General features: G+C 43.3%; 1 protein-coding gene across 4 annotated transcripts in view; it reads right to left on the bottom strand.

The window, feature by feature from the left end:
- Positions 1–15,428, bottom strand: part of plekhg5b (pleckstrin homology domain containing, family G (with RhoGef domain) member 5b) — a 78,109-nt gene that overhangs the window by 40,779 nt on the left and 21,902 nt on the right. Inside the window, exon 2 of one of the 4 annotated variants that reach the window (XM_040152770.1) lies at positions 14,897–14,973. In XM_040152770.1, coding sequence (XP_040008704.1) covers positions 14,897–14,973 — 77 coding nt within the window. Of the gene's footprint in view, positions 1–1,009; positions 1,095–2,054; positions 2,123–14,896; positions 14,974–15,428 lie in introns of those variants that run through there. The other 3 variants (XM_040152771.1, XM_040152773.1, XM_040152774.1) reach the window with 3 other exon arrangements.

The raw sequence follows: 15,428 nt of genomic DNA, 5'->3' as shown, positions 1-15,428 counted from the left end.
CATATTTCATTTGGACATTTCATTTCATACTGAGGCTCTGGCCCAGGGCCGCCTGACCCAGTCCGACCTGGCCTGACCCAGTCCATTCGGTAATCCATACATGAACACAGCAACCTTTGCATTTCCTCTTCTGGTACTAAAAATGCAATTCGACTCCAGATATTCATTAATTTCCCAGCTAATGTCTGTCCCGCCGGTGCATCCATTTACAACCTTTGTCACATCTCTGTTATCTTTTTTCCCTGTCGTTATCCTACACAGCAGAGCACCACACAAACAATCGAAAGGTGAAATCAGACTCTGCCCAAAGGTCCATCTGACAGCGCACACACACACACACACTCCAGGTTTGAGCATTTGCCACAGAAAGTACGAAACTCGGGAACAGACAAGCTCAAGGGAAATACTATAACTCCTTTTTTGTGAACCAGACTATGTATTCCAGTGAAAGGTATGTTTCAACATGCAGCAAAGTTTGTCCAAGAAAAATATTAACTCCTCATTTTACACAACTCATTTTCCTACTGGACAACTGCGTACAGTCCGTTTTTTTAACTGAATCAAAGCATGGACTGAAACAACAACAATTACTGGCTAGAGGAAATTATTTTTTAATTTCTTTATAGATTGACATGTGGAAAAATCATGACGCAAAGGCTACACAGATCTACACTGACCAGCCACAACACTAAAACCGGTAACTGGTTTTAGTGTTGTTTTGATGTTTGAGCTGAATGGTGTAAATGTTCTCATATTGTTTTGAGTTCTACTTCAGCTGAAACACAAGTGACCCCGACCCCTGCAGCACAGTCAAATATTTACATGACACCCAAATGACACATGCCACTGTCACAGTGTCGTCACAGAGAAAAACAACCCACTCAAGCTGACTCTTGAGGAGAGAAACACCGCGAAATCCTCTTAGACCCCGAGAACTAAACGCATCCAGGCTCGACTCTATTGAGCTGAGGGTGATCAATACGACTGCACAAGAAAAAGCACCACTCACCGGCAGCTGGTCTCCCTCTGCTCTAACAAAGTCAAGTGTACTGACTGCTGTCTCAGGCAATGTTGGCTGGACTGTGACGCAACCAGCCTTCCTATCCATAGCTTCAGGGCAGGAGAAGGAGAGATAGACAGGAGGGCGGTGAGCAAGACCAAAAAAGGAGGAAGTCAGAGGGAAAAAAAAAGAAAAGAAAAAAAAAAAAAAAAAAAAAGAACTGGGTCTTCAAAGTTAAATTAGAATTTCCACTGAATGCTGATTTGGATGTAAGCAGGTCCAAGTATGACATGGAAATTAATTATTTGGAAACCACTTCCAATTTGGTACAGGGAATATGGAAAGAAGAGAACGCTGTTGGGTGCCAGGGGGTACACTGGTCTGTTGATATAAGAAGCAGATGTGAAATATGCAGACATAGGAGGAAAAACAGACTTAAAGTGTTGGTCTGCACAGATGTGGATGTGCGCTGCCTTCACAGCTTCACGCAGGCAGAGAAAAGTTTTTCACAAAAACAAAAACAAAAAAACGGTCAATGAAGATCTGTCCTCATGCAATGCTGAATGTGTGGTTTGGGGCTGCAACGATAAAAATCAATGAAAAATGTATCTACAGCTATTTTGATAATTGATTAATTAGTAATTAATCAGTCATTTTTTTCAAGCTACAATGTCTCAAATGGGATAATTTGCTGTTCTCCCTTGTTTTATAGTATAATCAATTGAATATCTTTGGGTTTTGGACTGTTGGTTGAACAAAACAACACATCTGATGAAGTCACCTTTAGCTCTTGAGAATTGAAATAGGCGCTTTCCAGTGTTTTCTGTTGTGTTACGGACTTGACGATTGGTCAAATAATGAAAATAACTGTTAATTGCAGCCCTAGTTTACTTCTGCTATCCTTTGCTTTTACGGAGAATGACTGAAAACTGCAACAACACATGTAAACACAGAATGTTTGTAGAGGCAAACTCCAGCAACACACTCACAGCACTTCAAATTTTTATACTAACGGTGCCTTCATGCTAGCTTGGTCTCTACATCATTTACCTACCATAGAAAAACTCCACTTCCCAGGAAAAGGCAACCCCTTTGAGTTTCAGTGGAAGAACCAATCAATATCTCCAAGGTCCAAGAGAAAGCAGCTCGTAAAAGTTTTAGTCCCAGCCTGAAGTCAGATTCGCTCTGTAGTCCCTCAGATGAGTGTGTGTGTGTGTGTGTGTGTGTCGGTGCGCTTCAAGTTTCTAAAATAATCCCGAGCTTCAAAGTGACAACACCGGACGGAGCTAATCTGACAGATGCATGTGATCGAAAGAACGTGACAGAGGCAGAGAGGCTCCCTCTGTTTACTACACCAATCTGGTGGGAAGACACACGAACAGAAAGAAAACCATCAACCCCTCCTACCTTCCCAAGCACACCCCCACAAGCTCACACACATCTTGGGTGACTCATGTAAACTCCCACTGAAACTGATCTCTTCCTGGGAATTAGCAACCTTTTCCATTTGACGAACACCTCTTTGAAGATCTAACCTGACTTCAGTGAGCGATCGACAAAATTTTCTCTTATCCACGTCTGTGCTAAACTGACAAACTTGACTGAGTTCTTCACTTCAACTCTGACACTGACCAGGGGAAGAATGGGAAGTGAATCTGTTCAAAAACAACCAACACACAAACAACATCACCATACACACAGTTATTATACCATATTCAGTTTCCCCACTGTTTAGTATGGATCAGTTTTGAAAAAAAAAAAAAAAAAAAAGGATAATATAGAAAGAGAATAATGAAAAATGAACCAATTCTGAAGTACAGTAAATGGCTTTGGTGTGGTGTAGTGGTGAAATGAGTAGTTTATTGACAAAACATTAATCAGCAACAATGTTGATGATGTATCATTGATTTTAGTCATTTTTTTGAAAAGGGGGTAATCCACCAATTTTATGTGTCAGAGACGATTTACACATCATACTACTCCTCAACCTGCGAAAAACAAAAAAGGTACAATGTCTTTTATGAGGGGCTTTAGCTGATTTTCCGCCAAAAGTTCCTGGAACTTTAATTTTTCCAAGAAGTAATGTCCTGGAACTTTCTGACATTAAGGTTCCTCCGGCGCATTGAGATTTGCATTTCCACAGCACGGCCAAAGATCCAGTGATGATCAAGCAAAGTAGTCCACTGACGTATCAAATTGGCCGCCTTTTCACATTGTTTGAACATGCGACAACACGAGAGCCTTGTTTCATCTGATAAAAATTAAAAAAAAAAATAAAAATTTTTTGAGCTAACTACCATATAAGACTAAGGAATCTATTCACATCTGAAAACTTGAAACCAGAGAATTCTGACATTTTGTCTTAAAAAAGGAGTCACAACAATTAATCGATGCTCAACATCGTCGTTGATTATTTCTCTGTCATTCGACTAACTGTCGCAGCCCCCGTGTGAGGTAGTGTGTGTATGTGTGTGTGTGGGCGAGTGGTGTAGCAGTACGTATGTCCTATGGCCTAAATGTCCCGTTACAGTCTGCTGCGCTGACCACAAACAATACTCTCTGTTCTTTTGTCATTCAGGTTAATCCAAGATGAACCACATTTAAATCCCCCCGCAATTAGCTAGCTCACAAAACCAATTCAGACCCCCGAGGCCGGGGGCCACATGTTTGGAATAAGAGAAGGGGGGAGGTGAACTGGGCAAAGGAGTGGTAAGGTCTTAATGCTCAGACCCCACCTCTCCTTGTCCTGTGTCTAGAAAACAAGGCAACCTGTTGAATTCAGGACGTCTGAACCCCCCCCCCCCCGAAAAAAAAAAACACATACACATACACAGTCACCCTTAATCAGGGGAGGCTATATTTAAAAGAATGGACAGCAGCGATGCAATTACCCTTTAGAATTAGACCCCGCTGGTACTGCTACTGCTGGGGGCAGAGATTTTCGGGGGGGGGGGGCTGGACATTAATGACTCCTCTTGATGCCTGACCTTGGCATTAACCCCTCAACAACCAAAAGGTCTGAATTCCTTCGAGTCTTCAAGGGAACGGTCAAATAAAGGGGAAAAACAAAGGGGAAATGTGAGTCGGAAGACAACAAGGATGAGCATGTCGGTGTGAGGAAAATACGTGTAGAAAGAGAGAAAGGAGTAAAGCCAAATATATGCTGGAGGTTCCAGTTTCGTGGCTGGCTTCAGCTGGGAGCGATTTAGAGAGCGAGCGTTGCACACTTCCACGGCCATAATAACATACTTTGAATTGGAGACTTTTTAAAAGCTTGTTATCAACTGTCTTACTAAGCTGTGCAAACTGCGATTCTCAGAGCGTTTCATTAGGCAGCGGTAGTTTACATTCTCAAAACACTCAAAGCAAACCAACAGTCAGCGAGCTTTGCCACGAGAAGGCTCCTTGCATGCGAGGGATTTAGGGGAGTTGTTTTCTCAGCCCATCTCCTCACCGGGGGCCTTCTTTTAAGTCTTTGAAGCCTGGCTACACTGGTCGGCCCATACAAGGCCGTTTCCATCGGCGCGTCAGTCAGGTACCCTCTTCCTGTTATTCCCCTGCCTGCCACGATGCTGCTTCCTGACTAGGATGCTCCTGGGGGGTTAAACTGGCGTCAGTGGGACCCCCGCCAACCCCACCGCCACCAATGTTTGTCCTCCCCCCGACGAGACGCTCTATGGACGGACACTCGTAAGTCAGTGACCAGCTTGTTTGTTATTGCTGGATGCCTGTAGGACTGATTTTCTTTCCACTGAGCCTGATGGACAGCCATCTGCTTTTTCCACATTTCAGTAGTATCATTACATGTGAGCTTCAAATTCTGAGGGGCATCTTAAAACAAACCAAAAGAAGTACCTGAAGGTTTTTTTTTTTTTTTAAACATACAGTAGATAACTGAAGAACAGAATATATATTTTTTGCTGAACAGCAGACACTTTGGCCACATCTGGAAATTACAGGGTGACAGCTCATTTGAATTTACTTCATTTCCCAAGATTCTCCTCAGTCATTGGCTTTAAAGCCCCTCTAGTAAATATTTTTATATTAACAGTATTAACTGTTGACACTGGATGATAGTAGTGGCTGAAATGACGATGAAAGGGGGTCACTTGTGGTGATTTAACCCACAGCAAATAAAAAAGACCTGATAAAACCACTGTACACTACCTGCCCAGCGCCAAATGACATGCTGACAAAGTTAACAACGAGCTGGTGAGCACAGCAGAGCATCCGGCAGCTGAAGAGACGGGTACTTCCATCAGCAGTTGGTGTAGACCAAAGACAGAGATAAAAAAGAGAACGAATATCGGACTTACGTTCATCATGTGGTCACAGACACGACTCCAAATGAAGGATAATATTGCGTCACATCTGCTGGATATGCGCATAGGCAACTGTTTGCTGACAAGTTCACCATATCACTTTAATGTGATGATCTTCATACTGTCAATCTTCCGTTTACAGCTTTTGGCGCACATTTCATCAGACTACCTGACTAAGTCGGAGTCTAACCACTACCGGAAACAAAAATTACAGTATTTTCCCTGATCGTTTTACTTTTGTGATAAAACCATTGAAATGTTTATCGGTGACCTGCTAAAATGCAGCATAACAGTGGCAAAAGTGGAGACCGCTGTAGTGGTGAGAACCCTGTGGTGTATCGAATCACCAAAGAGTGCGTTTTATTGCAGAGGACTTCAACTTTTCATGTGCAAGAGGGAGACTGTGTTTGTTCCTTCTTTCATGTAGTTACATGACGTAGTGTCTCCTTCAGATCACTGTGTTACACTGGTCAAACCCAGTTCATCAGAATCAGCAATTCTTCTTAAATGAATCTGGGAAAAATAATGACACACACAAATCTACATAACATACATGGCTGTGTTTGTTACTTTGTCTGGATTAAGCTGCCTTCATACTTTGTTTAATCACTGACATCTGCAATAGGGTTAGGTGACTGTGGTCTGACGTAATATGAGTAACGTTCTTCGAGTCATCAGCCTCTCTTTCTCATAGGACTGGAAAAGTACAGCCGGGTGGGAGACCCGCTGACTGGTTTGCAGCAGGTTACGTCTGTGTGTCTGTGTGTGTGTGTGTGTGTGTCTGCGCAAGAGGGAGCTGAGCGCCTGTCGTAGCCTGCTGGGGTGGCTGGGATCCACGCCGCGACAGCCTTAATACACCGGGGGGAATGTCCACATGAACTGTATATTTATATTTCACCTGAGTAATGACTGACCGCAGGGAAGACGTTTGTCTTTTAACAGGATAAAGCAAGGCAGTATGGTCCGCTGCGTTACTTACGCTTGATAAGAACGAGTCTTGCTTATCATCGGCTGACATGAGGAGCACAATCAAGCCAGCTGGCACTAAGCAAGACTAATGATGAATTCAGTCTTTCCCACGAATTAAAATTATATATAAGACGCCTCATTAATGGGTGGTGACAAGTCAACTTACTGTAAACTCCCACCGTTCATCGTCACACGCTGATTACTACATCAAAAATATCAGGTAAACATACTTCTAAAATAACGAATGCTTCGTAAACTGACTTTCCTGCTTACATTTGGTATTTCACAGCTGTCGTTTTTGTTTTTTAACGCTGTGTTGATTTTGCTTCACAGAGACGGTTCGAGGCCAGAGTGGGCAATCATGAAACAAGCCGGATTCCAAACACAGATGATTAACAAAAAAAATGAAGTACAATGTGTTAAAATGCAAGAAAGAGCCAGTCAGTCTGATCCCGACTGCATTTTTTCCACCCAATGAAACACTCCAAGTTTCACATGGAAGCTGTCTGGCTTCATTTATTCCCAGTTGCGCCAAAAACAGCGATAGAGTTTTGATGATTTTTGAATGCGTTTCAATGCGTCACTGGATAGTTTACAGGTCTAATTAAAGCCTGACACACGGCGTGGCCCCTCAGCCAAATGGGCCACAGCACACCGACTGACCCTCTGGTTCAAATGGGCAGGTTTCCAATTTTATTTTTTAACCATTGCACAAAGAGGCGCATCTGAGAATGCATTTATAAAATGTCACTATATTGATAACTTCCGTTTTACGCTGACAGGATGTGCTCGTACTGACCGAAGTAAAGTATGTTTCATTATCCTCCCAAAACATCAACTCTTAGACTACATCACGGTGACCCCGTAGAGGTCTGCCACCTCCCTGCCTTTCTTTGCACGTTATTGCCGCCAACTGTTGAAACAGTGAAATAGCGTGAAAGAGATGTGTATCACATCCCTGTGTGCTCACCTGCGTACATCTACAGGTGCTACAAACAAAACACGGGCCCACTCAAAACAACATTGCTCCATAGCGGTATTAGCTGTCAACATCCCCCAGGGTACCTTTAAACTGATACATACCAGTAGATACAATAAGAGTATGTATATATATATATATATATTCATTCCGGTAAATAAACCAAAATCTACCAACGCGTATGTATGTCGTATCACGACAGTGGTAGGAATAAGAAATTAATTAGAGATTTAAATCAACCAATATTTAAATAATTTTGAGGCTGATTCGTAGTAGTTTATCAATTAAACTGCAGCGGTGAGTCTTAAACTCAGCAGACAGCAGGAATAGTATCCAAAGCCGAAGCAGCACTGCTGATATCATCTGAAACCCGGGGCACGAGTGAAAGTGAGCTACACTTCGTCACACAGCACTCGAGTGATTTTCTAACTCTGTTAAAGGAAATGATTCCTCCATAATCTGAGGTTAAGGCTGCTTCCTTTCACAAAAAGCCCTGTGCGAAGTTGGTTTCGTAGCAACAATGAGAAAGATAATGAACCTCCAGCTTCTAGCCAGTCTAACAGCGGAAAATGTGTCTACTTTGCGTCTGCTGGGTGTGAGCATGAACATGATCTGTGAATGTGAAACAGGGAATGAAATGCTGGGAAAGACCATGCACATTCACCCTTCCTTTAGTAAACAAATTAACACCAGGGTTTCTCAACAGTCGGCTTCATGCTGAAAAGTGATTAGGCAACTTTTCCTCATTTCCCCTTAAGTCCAAATGACTCCACAGTCATCGGAGCACTGCAGACCACCCTTGCCATTAGTGGGCTTGCATTACTTCATAAAGTAAACTTTCCAAGAAGTTCACAGTTTAGGTCACATCCTTGTAAGTTTTTCCCAGAAAACCAATTTAAAGACTCTGCAGTCAGTCAAGTTACTGAAGTACAGTACAGTCTGTGTGCAATACATGTGGGTAGCAATCGTGCAAAACCGATGAACACTACTATAACTCTCCTGTTCTGTTCTTAGTTTGAAGACAATGCAAACAAGAGAAACATGCAAAGAAAGAAAACACAGGAAGAAAGAAACTCATTGAGTATGTCGAATTAATTGAATGCAGTTTTGCCCCACCAAGACCTTTTTAAACACGAACTGAATATTCCCCTAAAAGAACCAAAAAAAACTCGAAAGATGAGATATATTAAGAGGAAACACACGGCTGTCTTAAGTAGTTCTACAGTCCATACACGCTGTATGGACCTTGCAGGAGAAGGGAATGCCTGCAGGCTGAAGGGATGGAGTACAATCAGGCAGGTAGGAGGGTGTTAGTGTAACCCCATGACACCCAGAACTGAATCTGTCTCTACCAGGAAATGGCACCTAATACCTTGTACCCTTCAGCCTCCAGAGAAATACGGAGAGTGCGCATCCAGCCCAATAATAGTGTCTACTAAGCAGCCTTAGCAGGTCCTTGTCAGTGTCAGTTAAGGGAGATTTTGGGTGAAGCCGATCAGTGGAACAGAGAGCAACGTTAAGAAGGTAGATACGGTGCATCTGTATTTGAAAAAAAAAATAAAAATAATAAAAACTATAAAAATAGAGTCCAGCTAAAAGTCTAATGATTCAACCAGTAGTAATATGATGATTCTGTGTGAGGTACATCACATGGCTGCATCTACTCATGCATGCTAGTTTGACTAATGTGATGATAATTCTAATAAAACCTCAGCAGAGAATTACTCATAATATTTGACTGAATGGGGACAAAGGACGGGGAGAAAATGAGAAAATAGAGAATGGAGGCCAAACGAAGACACAAAAGGAGTAAGATCAAGGAGTGAGTGACGGGTTGAGACACAAAGGCCAGGTTTCGTCTTCATCTTCCACTGAAGCCTGAGTGACAAATTAGTCAGATTCTTCCCGTACGTCATGATTTATTCAGTAGTCTGTTTCCATCGCACTTCGTCACATTTTGTTTTTATTGATAGTCAAGCGCAAAAAAAACCAACACTTTTGCCGCATTTCCCACAAAATGAAAATGTGCATAAAAAACAGGTGGATGGAAATGCACTGACAGAGGGGGGAGCAGGGGCATCCCAAAAGTCAAAGACGGCTCACTGAAACTTCTCCTCTCCTTCTCTGTGACTGCGCCTCCAGCTGTTTAGGCTGGGAGAGGCCCGTTGCCAAGGCGACCCACACCTTACGAGCTGTCTTGTCCGGTCCTGTCTTGTCAAAGCTGAGGGAGGGAGAGAGGAGAATGAGGGAGACAGGGATAGAAGCGAACGGGGGGGGGGTAAGGGATAATAAGATGTTCTATGTGGGAGTCTAGATCCAGGGAGCAAGCTCAGACTAGCAATGAGCGCTAACCAGCATAATCTGAAATGAATCCCACCAACTCAGCCTGAACATAATCTTCCAGCTGGACACCTGCAGGCTGATTTTATATCCCACTGACTTCCAGAAACCCACAACAAAGCATCCAAAATACGCCAGAAAGCCTCTCTGGATACACGTGTCAGGCCAATCCGAAAAAGCCTTCCAGGTTACCTCTGAGGGATGTCGTGTCATGCGGTGACAGCGTTGAGCTACGGCAGCACGAGTAGCGAGGGTGACACCTGGTGCGATGTCCGTAAATTATGGCGCAGGTGAACTCGTTCGGTTCCAGGCCAGTCATGCTGCGACTGGAAGAGACGCAGCCCTGTCGGGAGCTGATGTATGGCAGGAGGAGACCAAAGGCAGGCCCGGCTGGGAAATAAAATGGTTTAAACGCAATGCAGGACTAGGCCTAAGATTCTCGCTCAGTCTGTCTGTGTTTGTGTCTGCTCTGTGTCCTGTTGCCAAGCTGCCGGGATATCAAAGAGACTATTCTGAGAACTTTCGAAAAACTCTTAAAATGAAAAACTAAAAGTTTAATGTTTTTCATTTTCAGAGTAAAAATGCCTCATTTGATGCGTCTAAATCTGCTCAGTGGGTGGAGAAGTCAAGGGATACATTTGTGTTCCTACTCTCCCTCACTAGTCAAACAAATGCAGGGTGAGCGAGCAGGGGAGTGAGCCCTGCAGCACTGGGTTGCCATGACATTGCCCCCTGCTGTCTAAGGCTCGTTACAGGCCACACGGTCATAACCACTGAGCAACAGCCATAAGACCGAGCTAGGAGAGAAATACAGAAACGAGCACGCTGGACAATAATTTCAATTTTTTTATAGCCTGGGAGTGCCAAAGCCAACATGACTCACCGTCTCGCTTCTCTTACTTCACACCTCAAATTACTAGAACCGACGGAAATATTACGAATTGTGACATCTCGGGATATCCCCCTGTTTATGAGCACACAAAAGGATAATAGCAGGGTGAAGCAATGAAGAAAGAAAGAAGTGTAAAAAATAAAAATAAAAACAACCAAAAAACCCCCAACCACCATAACGCGTTATGATTCAAACGAAATACCCTCATTTGAAATGACAACACTGCTTCTCGACTACGTAGCCGAGAAGCAGTGAAATGGCCACGGTTTTCCGATTATCTGAATTTAGACATTTTTTCTAAGCATTTTGCTTCATTAAATGGGTTTATCCTAAAGAAAATATAGTGTGTATAAAAAGTGTTCATCCCCGCTAAAGTTTATTGTCTTAAAACATTAAATCATGTAGATTTCATGTGACTCCAAATGAAAACAGATCTCTACAAAGTAAACTGAATTAATTACAAATATAAAATACAAGGTTCCTGTTAGTACTACACGTACATCTCTACTCATCTCTATACTAATGACACACTAAGCTGAGCTGCATATGAGTCTAAAAAAAACTAAGTAATTCTTTCAAATAGTGAGGTAAAATATTTAAAGCTGCTATAATAAATATTTTAAGTTAACAATGTAACAAGTACAAATGTGCATGTATGTACGAGGAAGCAGTGGCTCATTGTGACAGACACTCCGTGGAGCTTTATTATGTCTTTCAGCTCATGGTTTCGGTTTAACAGCTGCAGCGTCAAGGTTTTGATTCGCCCTCGTCAGCGTCGCAGCAGGCAACAGTTTTCGGCAAAAAAGCTCCAAACGCCAACCGTAGGGCCCAAAACAGACAGATAAATCGCAGTGCCGGCCCCTCCGTGCAGCTAAGAGAATGATTTTGTTGATTTGGAAGATTTTGTATTTCAAGTCATTTTCCAATAGATAGATTTACCAGTGCGATGTTAGCATTGTATGGTGTTTTTTTTTTTTTTTCCCCTCTGTGATGTACATCATCCCCAGCACCACATGTCACGCAGGGTTAGAGCCCAGCCGGTTGGACATAGTGGACATATCCCTCAAAGTTAGTGCAGACCAAAACCAAAGCTAAAAGGAGAATGCAAATGTTGCTCCGTATCTGCCAAATGTGTAAGCAGGCAACTGTTTGCTGACACGTTTGCCATATCAGCTTTATAAGGAGATAATATGTCAAGGTTTAAAGCCTGTTCCGCTGCCCCCCCGTGGCCAAAAATAGGTGTAATTATTGTTGACTGAAGAAGCTCCGTTGCTTTTTGCAACTGAAAAGCTTTTATACATCGGAAAATTTATGTTTTATCAAACCAACTTTGTTGAACAATGTGAGAATAGTTGCAGAAAGAATCCAAATCAAATCACTGTTTGATTCAATCGTTTGTCGCTAACAGATTTTTAAAAGCGATGCATTTCCTGAGTCCTTCTCTAGTCCTCTCTGTCCTTTTAGCCCCACGGTGTCTGCTGTCAATCTGTCCATCTATCCCAGGCCATACTGGGCTACAAATCTTTCCCTAATCCCTTACACGATTACATCAACCCAGACCCCGACCAAGGAGACAGGTGGCGTTAGACCTGCTTTGTCCCACAGGCCGCAGGTCTTATGAAACCACAAATGCATACTTTAAAATGTGGCACATAACGTCTCCTTCCTCCTCATTGGCAACTCTTCAAACAAATCTTTTAAAACAGGAGGGACTTTGTCATGTGAGAGGGGCCAGGTACTGCAGTCTCAAGTGTTTTTGTCTTTCAGGAAAAGTGGGGATGGGACACTCAATAATGTGCGGAGCAGGGAAAGGGGCAGTGAGGACAGTTCAGGTTAAGCCCTATTGGCTCTCTCTTCTTCCCCCGCTTTATTATTCACAGTTTCCATGGAGAACAAACTATATATAAATATAACCATCTCTCTCTCTCTCTCTGCGTCTTGTCTGCTGAACTCACCATCATTTCTCTCTGTCTTTTTCCCTTTCCATTGTGTCCACAGAAAAGACAACAGGGGACAACATCTCGATTCAAGGGGAAAATCCGTCTAATGCCCAGCTCCAGCGGCAGGAGTGGGCCGACAAAACAAAACAGCCGAGAGACCGACCGACGGACCAGACACTATGTTGGTTTCCCTCGGTCTTCTGGCCAGACTCCCATTTTCAGAAACCAGTGGCTTCAAAGTAATAATTCATTTCACAGTCTGGTGGCCAGACACAGAGACCAGACACTCACGCCCCTTTTAACACCTAAAAGAAGACAAGCAGCGTGGCCGCTCTGCTTTACCTTCCCTGTGTTGCAATGCAGCACCAGAGAGATAATCTCTGGGTCAAAAGCTCACAGGGACCAACGGTTAGTTATAGGGACATAGTCAAGGGGGTGTCTGCATCTTCATTTAAAAGCCGTGTCTTTTTCAGTTCCTGTTTAAGTGCTAGTAAAAAGCTGTTTCTGAGACGTACCGGCGGATCAGGAGTTTAAGGCACTGGCCCTGTAATAGCACATCAAGTCCTGCAAAGTTTGGAATTGGCTTCGGAATGACATTTTCTGATCTGACGCCCTTCTCAACCAGACGATATCATTTCTCTTCCTTCCAAATCACTGCTGCAGAAATGAATGCATTTTTAAGGCTAAAGTTTGCTTGGGTTTAGGCACAAAAACAACTTGGTTAGGGCTCAGGAAAGATCATGGTTTGCGTTAAAATAAGTACTTGTTAAAGTTGAGGAAACCTCGCGGTGGTTAAAATGACTGCTTTGGTAATGTTAGGGGAGCTTTGTCATCATGGTTACAAGAAACCAACACTGACTGTCGGTAGGAAATGGGACACAAAGCGGTCTCCCATGTCAGACTTTTTGTTGACCAATCCATCCACCCCGACGTCCTCTTTCTGCAGACTTTGTGAGCCTTATAACAACACCACACTTTCTTCTCCTTTGCTCCCAACGGACAACGCTCATAATAATTCCCACAGCTGCTAGAGGATTTTGTCACCAGAAACATAAGCAAATGTCATTTATGGGCGTTTGCAGAAAGGAGTCATTTTTCTTCCGAGGACAAGAGGTATAGCGGTGCGTATACACAGGTATACAGCGAACACCCACCTTTAGGGCAGGGGAATTTGCAGCCTGCCTACCTAAAAATAGCTACAGATGCATATCAGGGCACATCTTGCAGACTACAGGCGATCATTCGATCGACTTTCACGTACACTAATGTGTGGACTTTACCGCAACCAGGAGACTTTTGTTCCCCAACTTTACTCTTTAGGGCAGCGCCTCCGCACAGGCAACCCAAGTTCCCTGCTAACTCTGCACCCAGCCTGGGGAGAAGCGCCGCCGGAAGGACAAACCCGGGGAGCAAACGACTCGTATTTTGGTGACATTCTAGATGAGACGATGAGACAGACATAACATGAGATGATGACATGATACCTTGGCCCCACGGGAGGAGTGACATTATATTGTTGAATTATTATTACCGATACATTAATGTGTAAGCGGCATTTCCACTGTTGTGGTTGGTAAAGTTTTAACTATTTTATATACAGCTGGGCAGTGTGATCCAAAGCAGTGCATTATATTTTATCAGCTCATCGTTTCTCTAGGTCCACTGAAGCTACAGTTTACCCACCTAGCAAAACATCGCTAAGCCACTTGGCAGGACAGTCTCTAACCCCAACATCCCCCATTCGAGTCCAGCCGGGGAACTTTGAAGCACGTCACTCCCCGTCTCTCTCGATTTTTCCCTTTCCCTCTACTTTACCCTTATCTCTCAACCGCCCACTGTCTAATGAAGGCATTAAATAACCAAAGAAAAAAAACACCTTTCACTGTCAATTATGAAGGAAATAGACTTGTTTGGCAACTGCCACAACTGTCTAAAGTGAATGTTTTTGCATCTGTATGTCTGGTTTTCTCACAAGAAAAAACTGTGGTTGAAGAAACCACATCTATACAGTAAATTACAGGAGAGGTTTTGGGAAATCTGCTTATTCACTTTCTTGCTGTAAGTTAGTTGAGAAGATTGATGCCACTCTCTTACCCATCTGTCAAATACGAGGCAGACAGTGAGCTTAGCTTAGCATAACCTCTGGAAATTGTTTCCAGTCTTTATGCTAAGGTAACCAGCTACTAGCTCAAGCTTCATGTTTAGCGTACAGACGTGAGAGTGGCATCAATCTTCTCATCCAATTCTCAGCAAGAACGCAAAATAAGCTTTTTTCCAGAAATGTCTTGGGGTGAGACGTTAAATGCATTATTTGGTATTAAGAAAAAAGGATTTACGACACTTTAAGACTTTTCCGGGACATGAAGACAGTCTGGAGGGAAACCTGCTGACTGTCATTCTTGTCAGACAAATGAGTCCCTGCACAGATCTTCCTTCGGGTTTGAGGAGTCTTACCTTAGAGGCCCTCCGGCGCTCGGGACACTCGGGATGCTGGCAAACCACCCAGTCCTCCTCCTGGACGGGCTTGTCATCTGAAACAGAACACACAAGTCAATTTGACATCTCTCTTTATTACTAAAACACCAAACCAGCCACCCAGCCGGCTACACATCCATCAGCGCACCTTTCCCGGTAAAGCTGTAAAACAATAATGTAGACACCCAGACCGAAGTAACTGCCCGTGTTTACATAAGGACGGAGTGAAAAAGAGGGAGGACTGTGAGCACAAGAAACACTCTCACACAGCAAGAGAGACCAAGAAGCCATGTCATAAAATAAAAAAAAGAGAAGTTTGCTTAAAGGGATTTCTCGACGGAAAGGTAAACAGAGGGAAGAGGGTGGGGTGTGTTGTTGGGTGGAGATCAGACAGAAATGAATAATGACCAAAGAGACAGGAAGAAAATCGAGCAAATGAGAGGAAGCCCCCCATTCTGTGCTTTGTATGAAAGTGCTCTCACAGTGGGTAAAGCCTGATGTACTCCACTCC

This window comes from Xiphias gladius, chromosome 18, assembly GCF_016859285.1.
Source record: "Xiphias gladius isolate SHS-SW01 ecotype Sanya breed wild chromosome 18, ASM1685928v1, whole genome shotgun sequence".
NCBI lineage: Eukaryota > Metazoa > Chordata > Actinopteri > Istiophoriformes > Xiphiidae > Xiphias > Xiphias gladius.
Note: the sequence above shows the minus strand (reverse complement) of the source record. Positions and strands in the feature narration are given on the sequence as shown.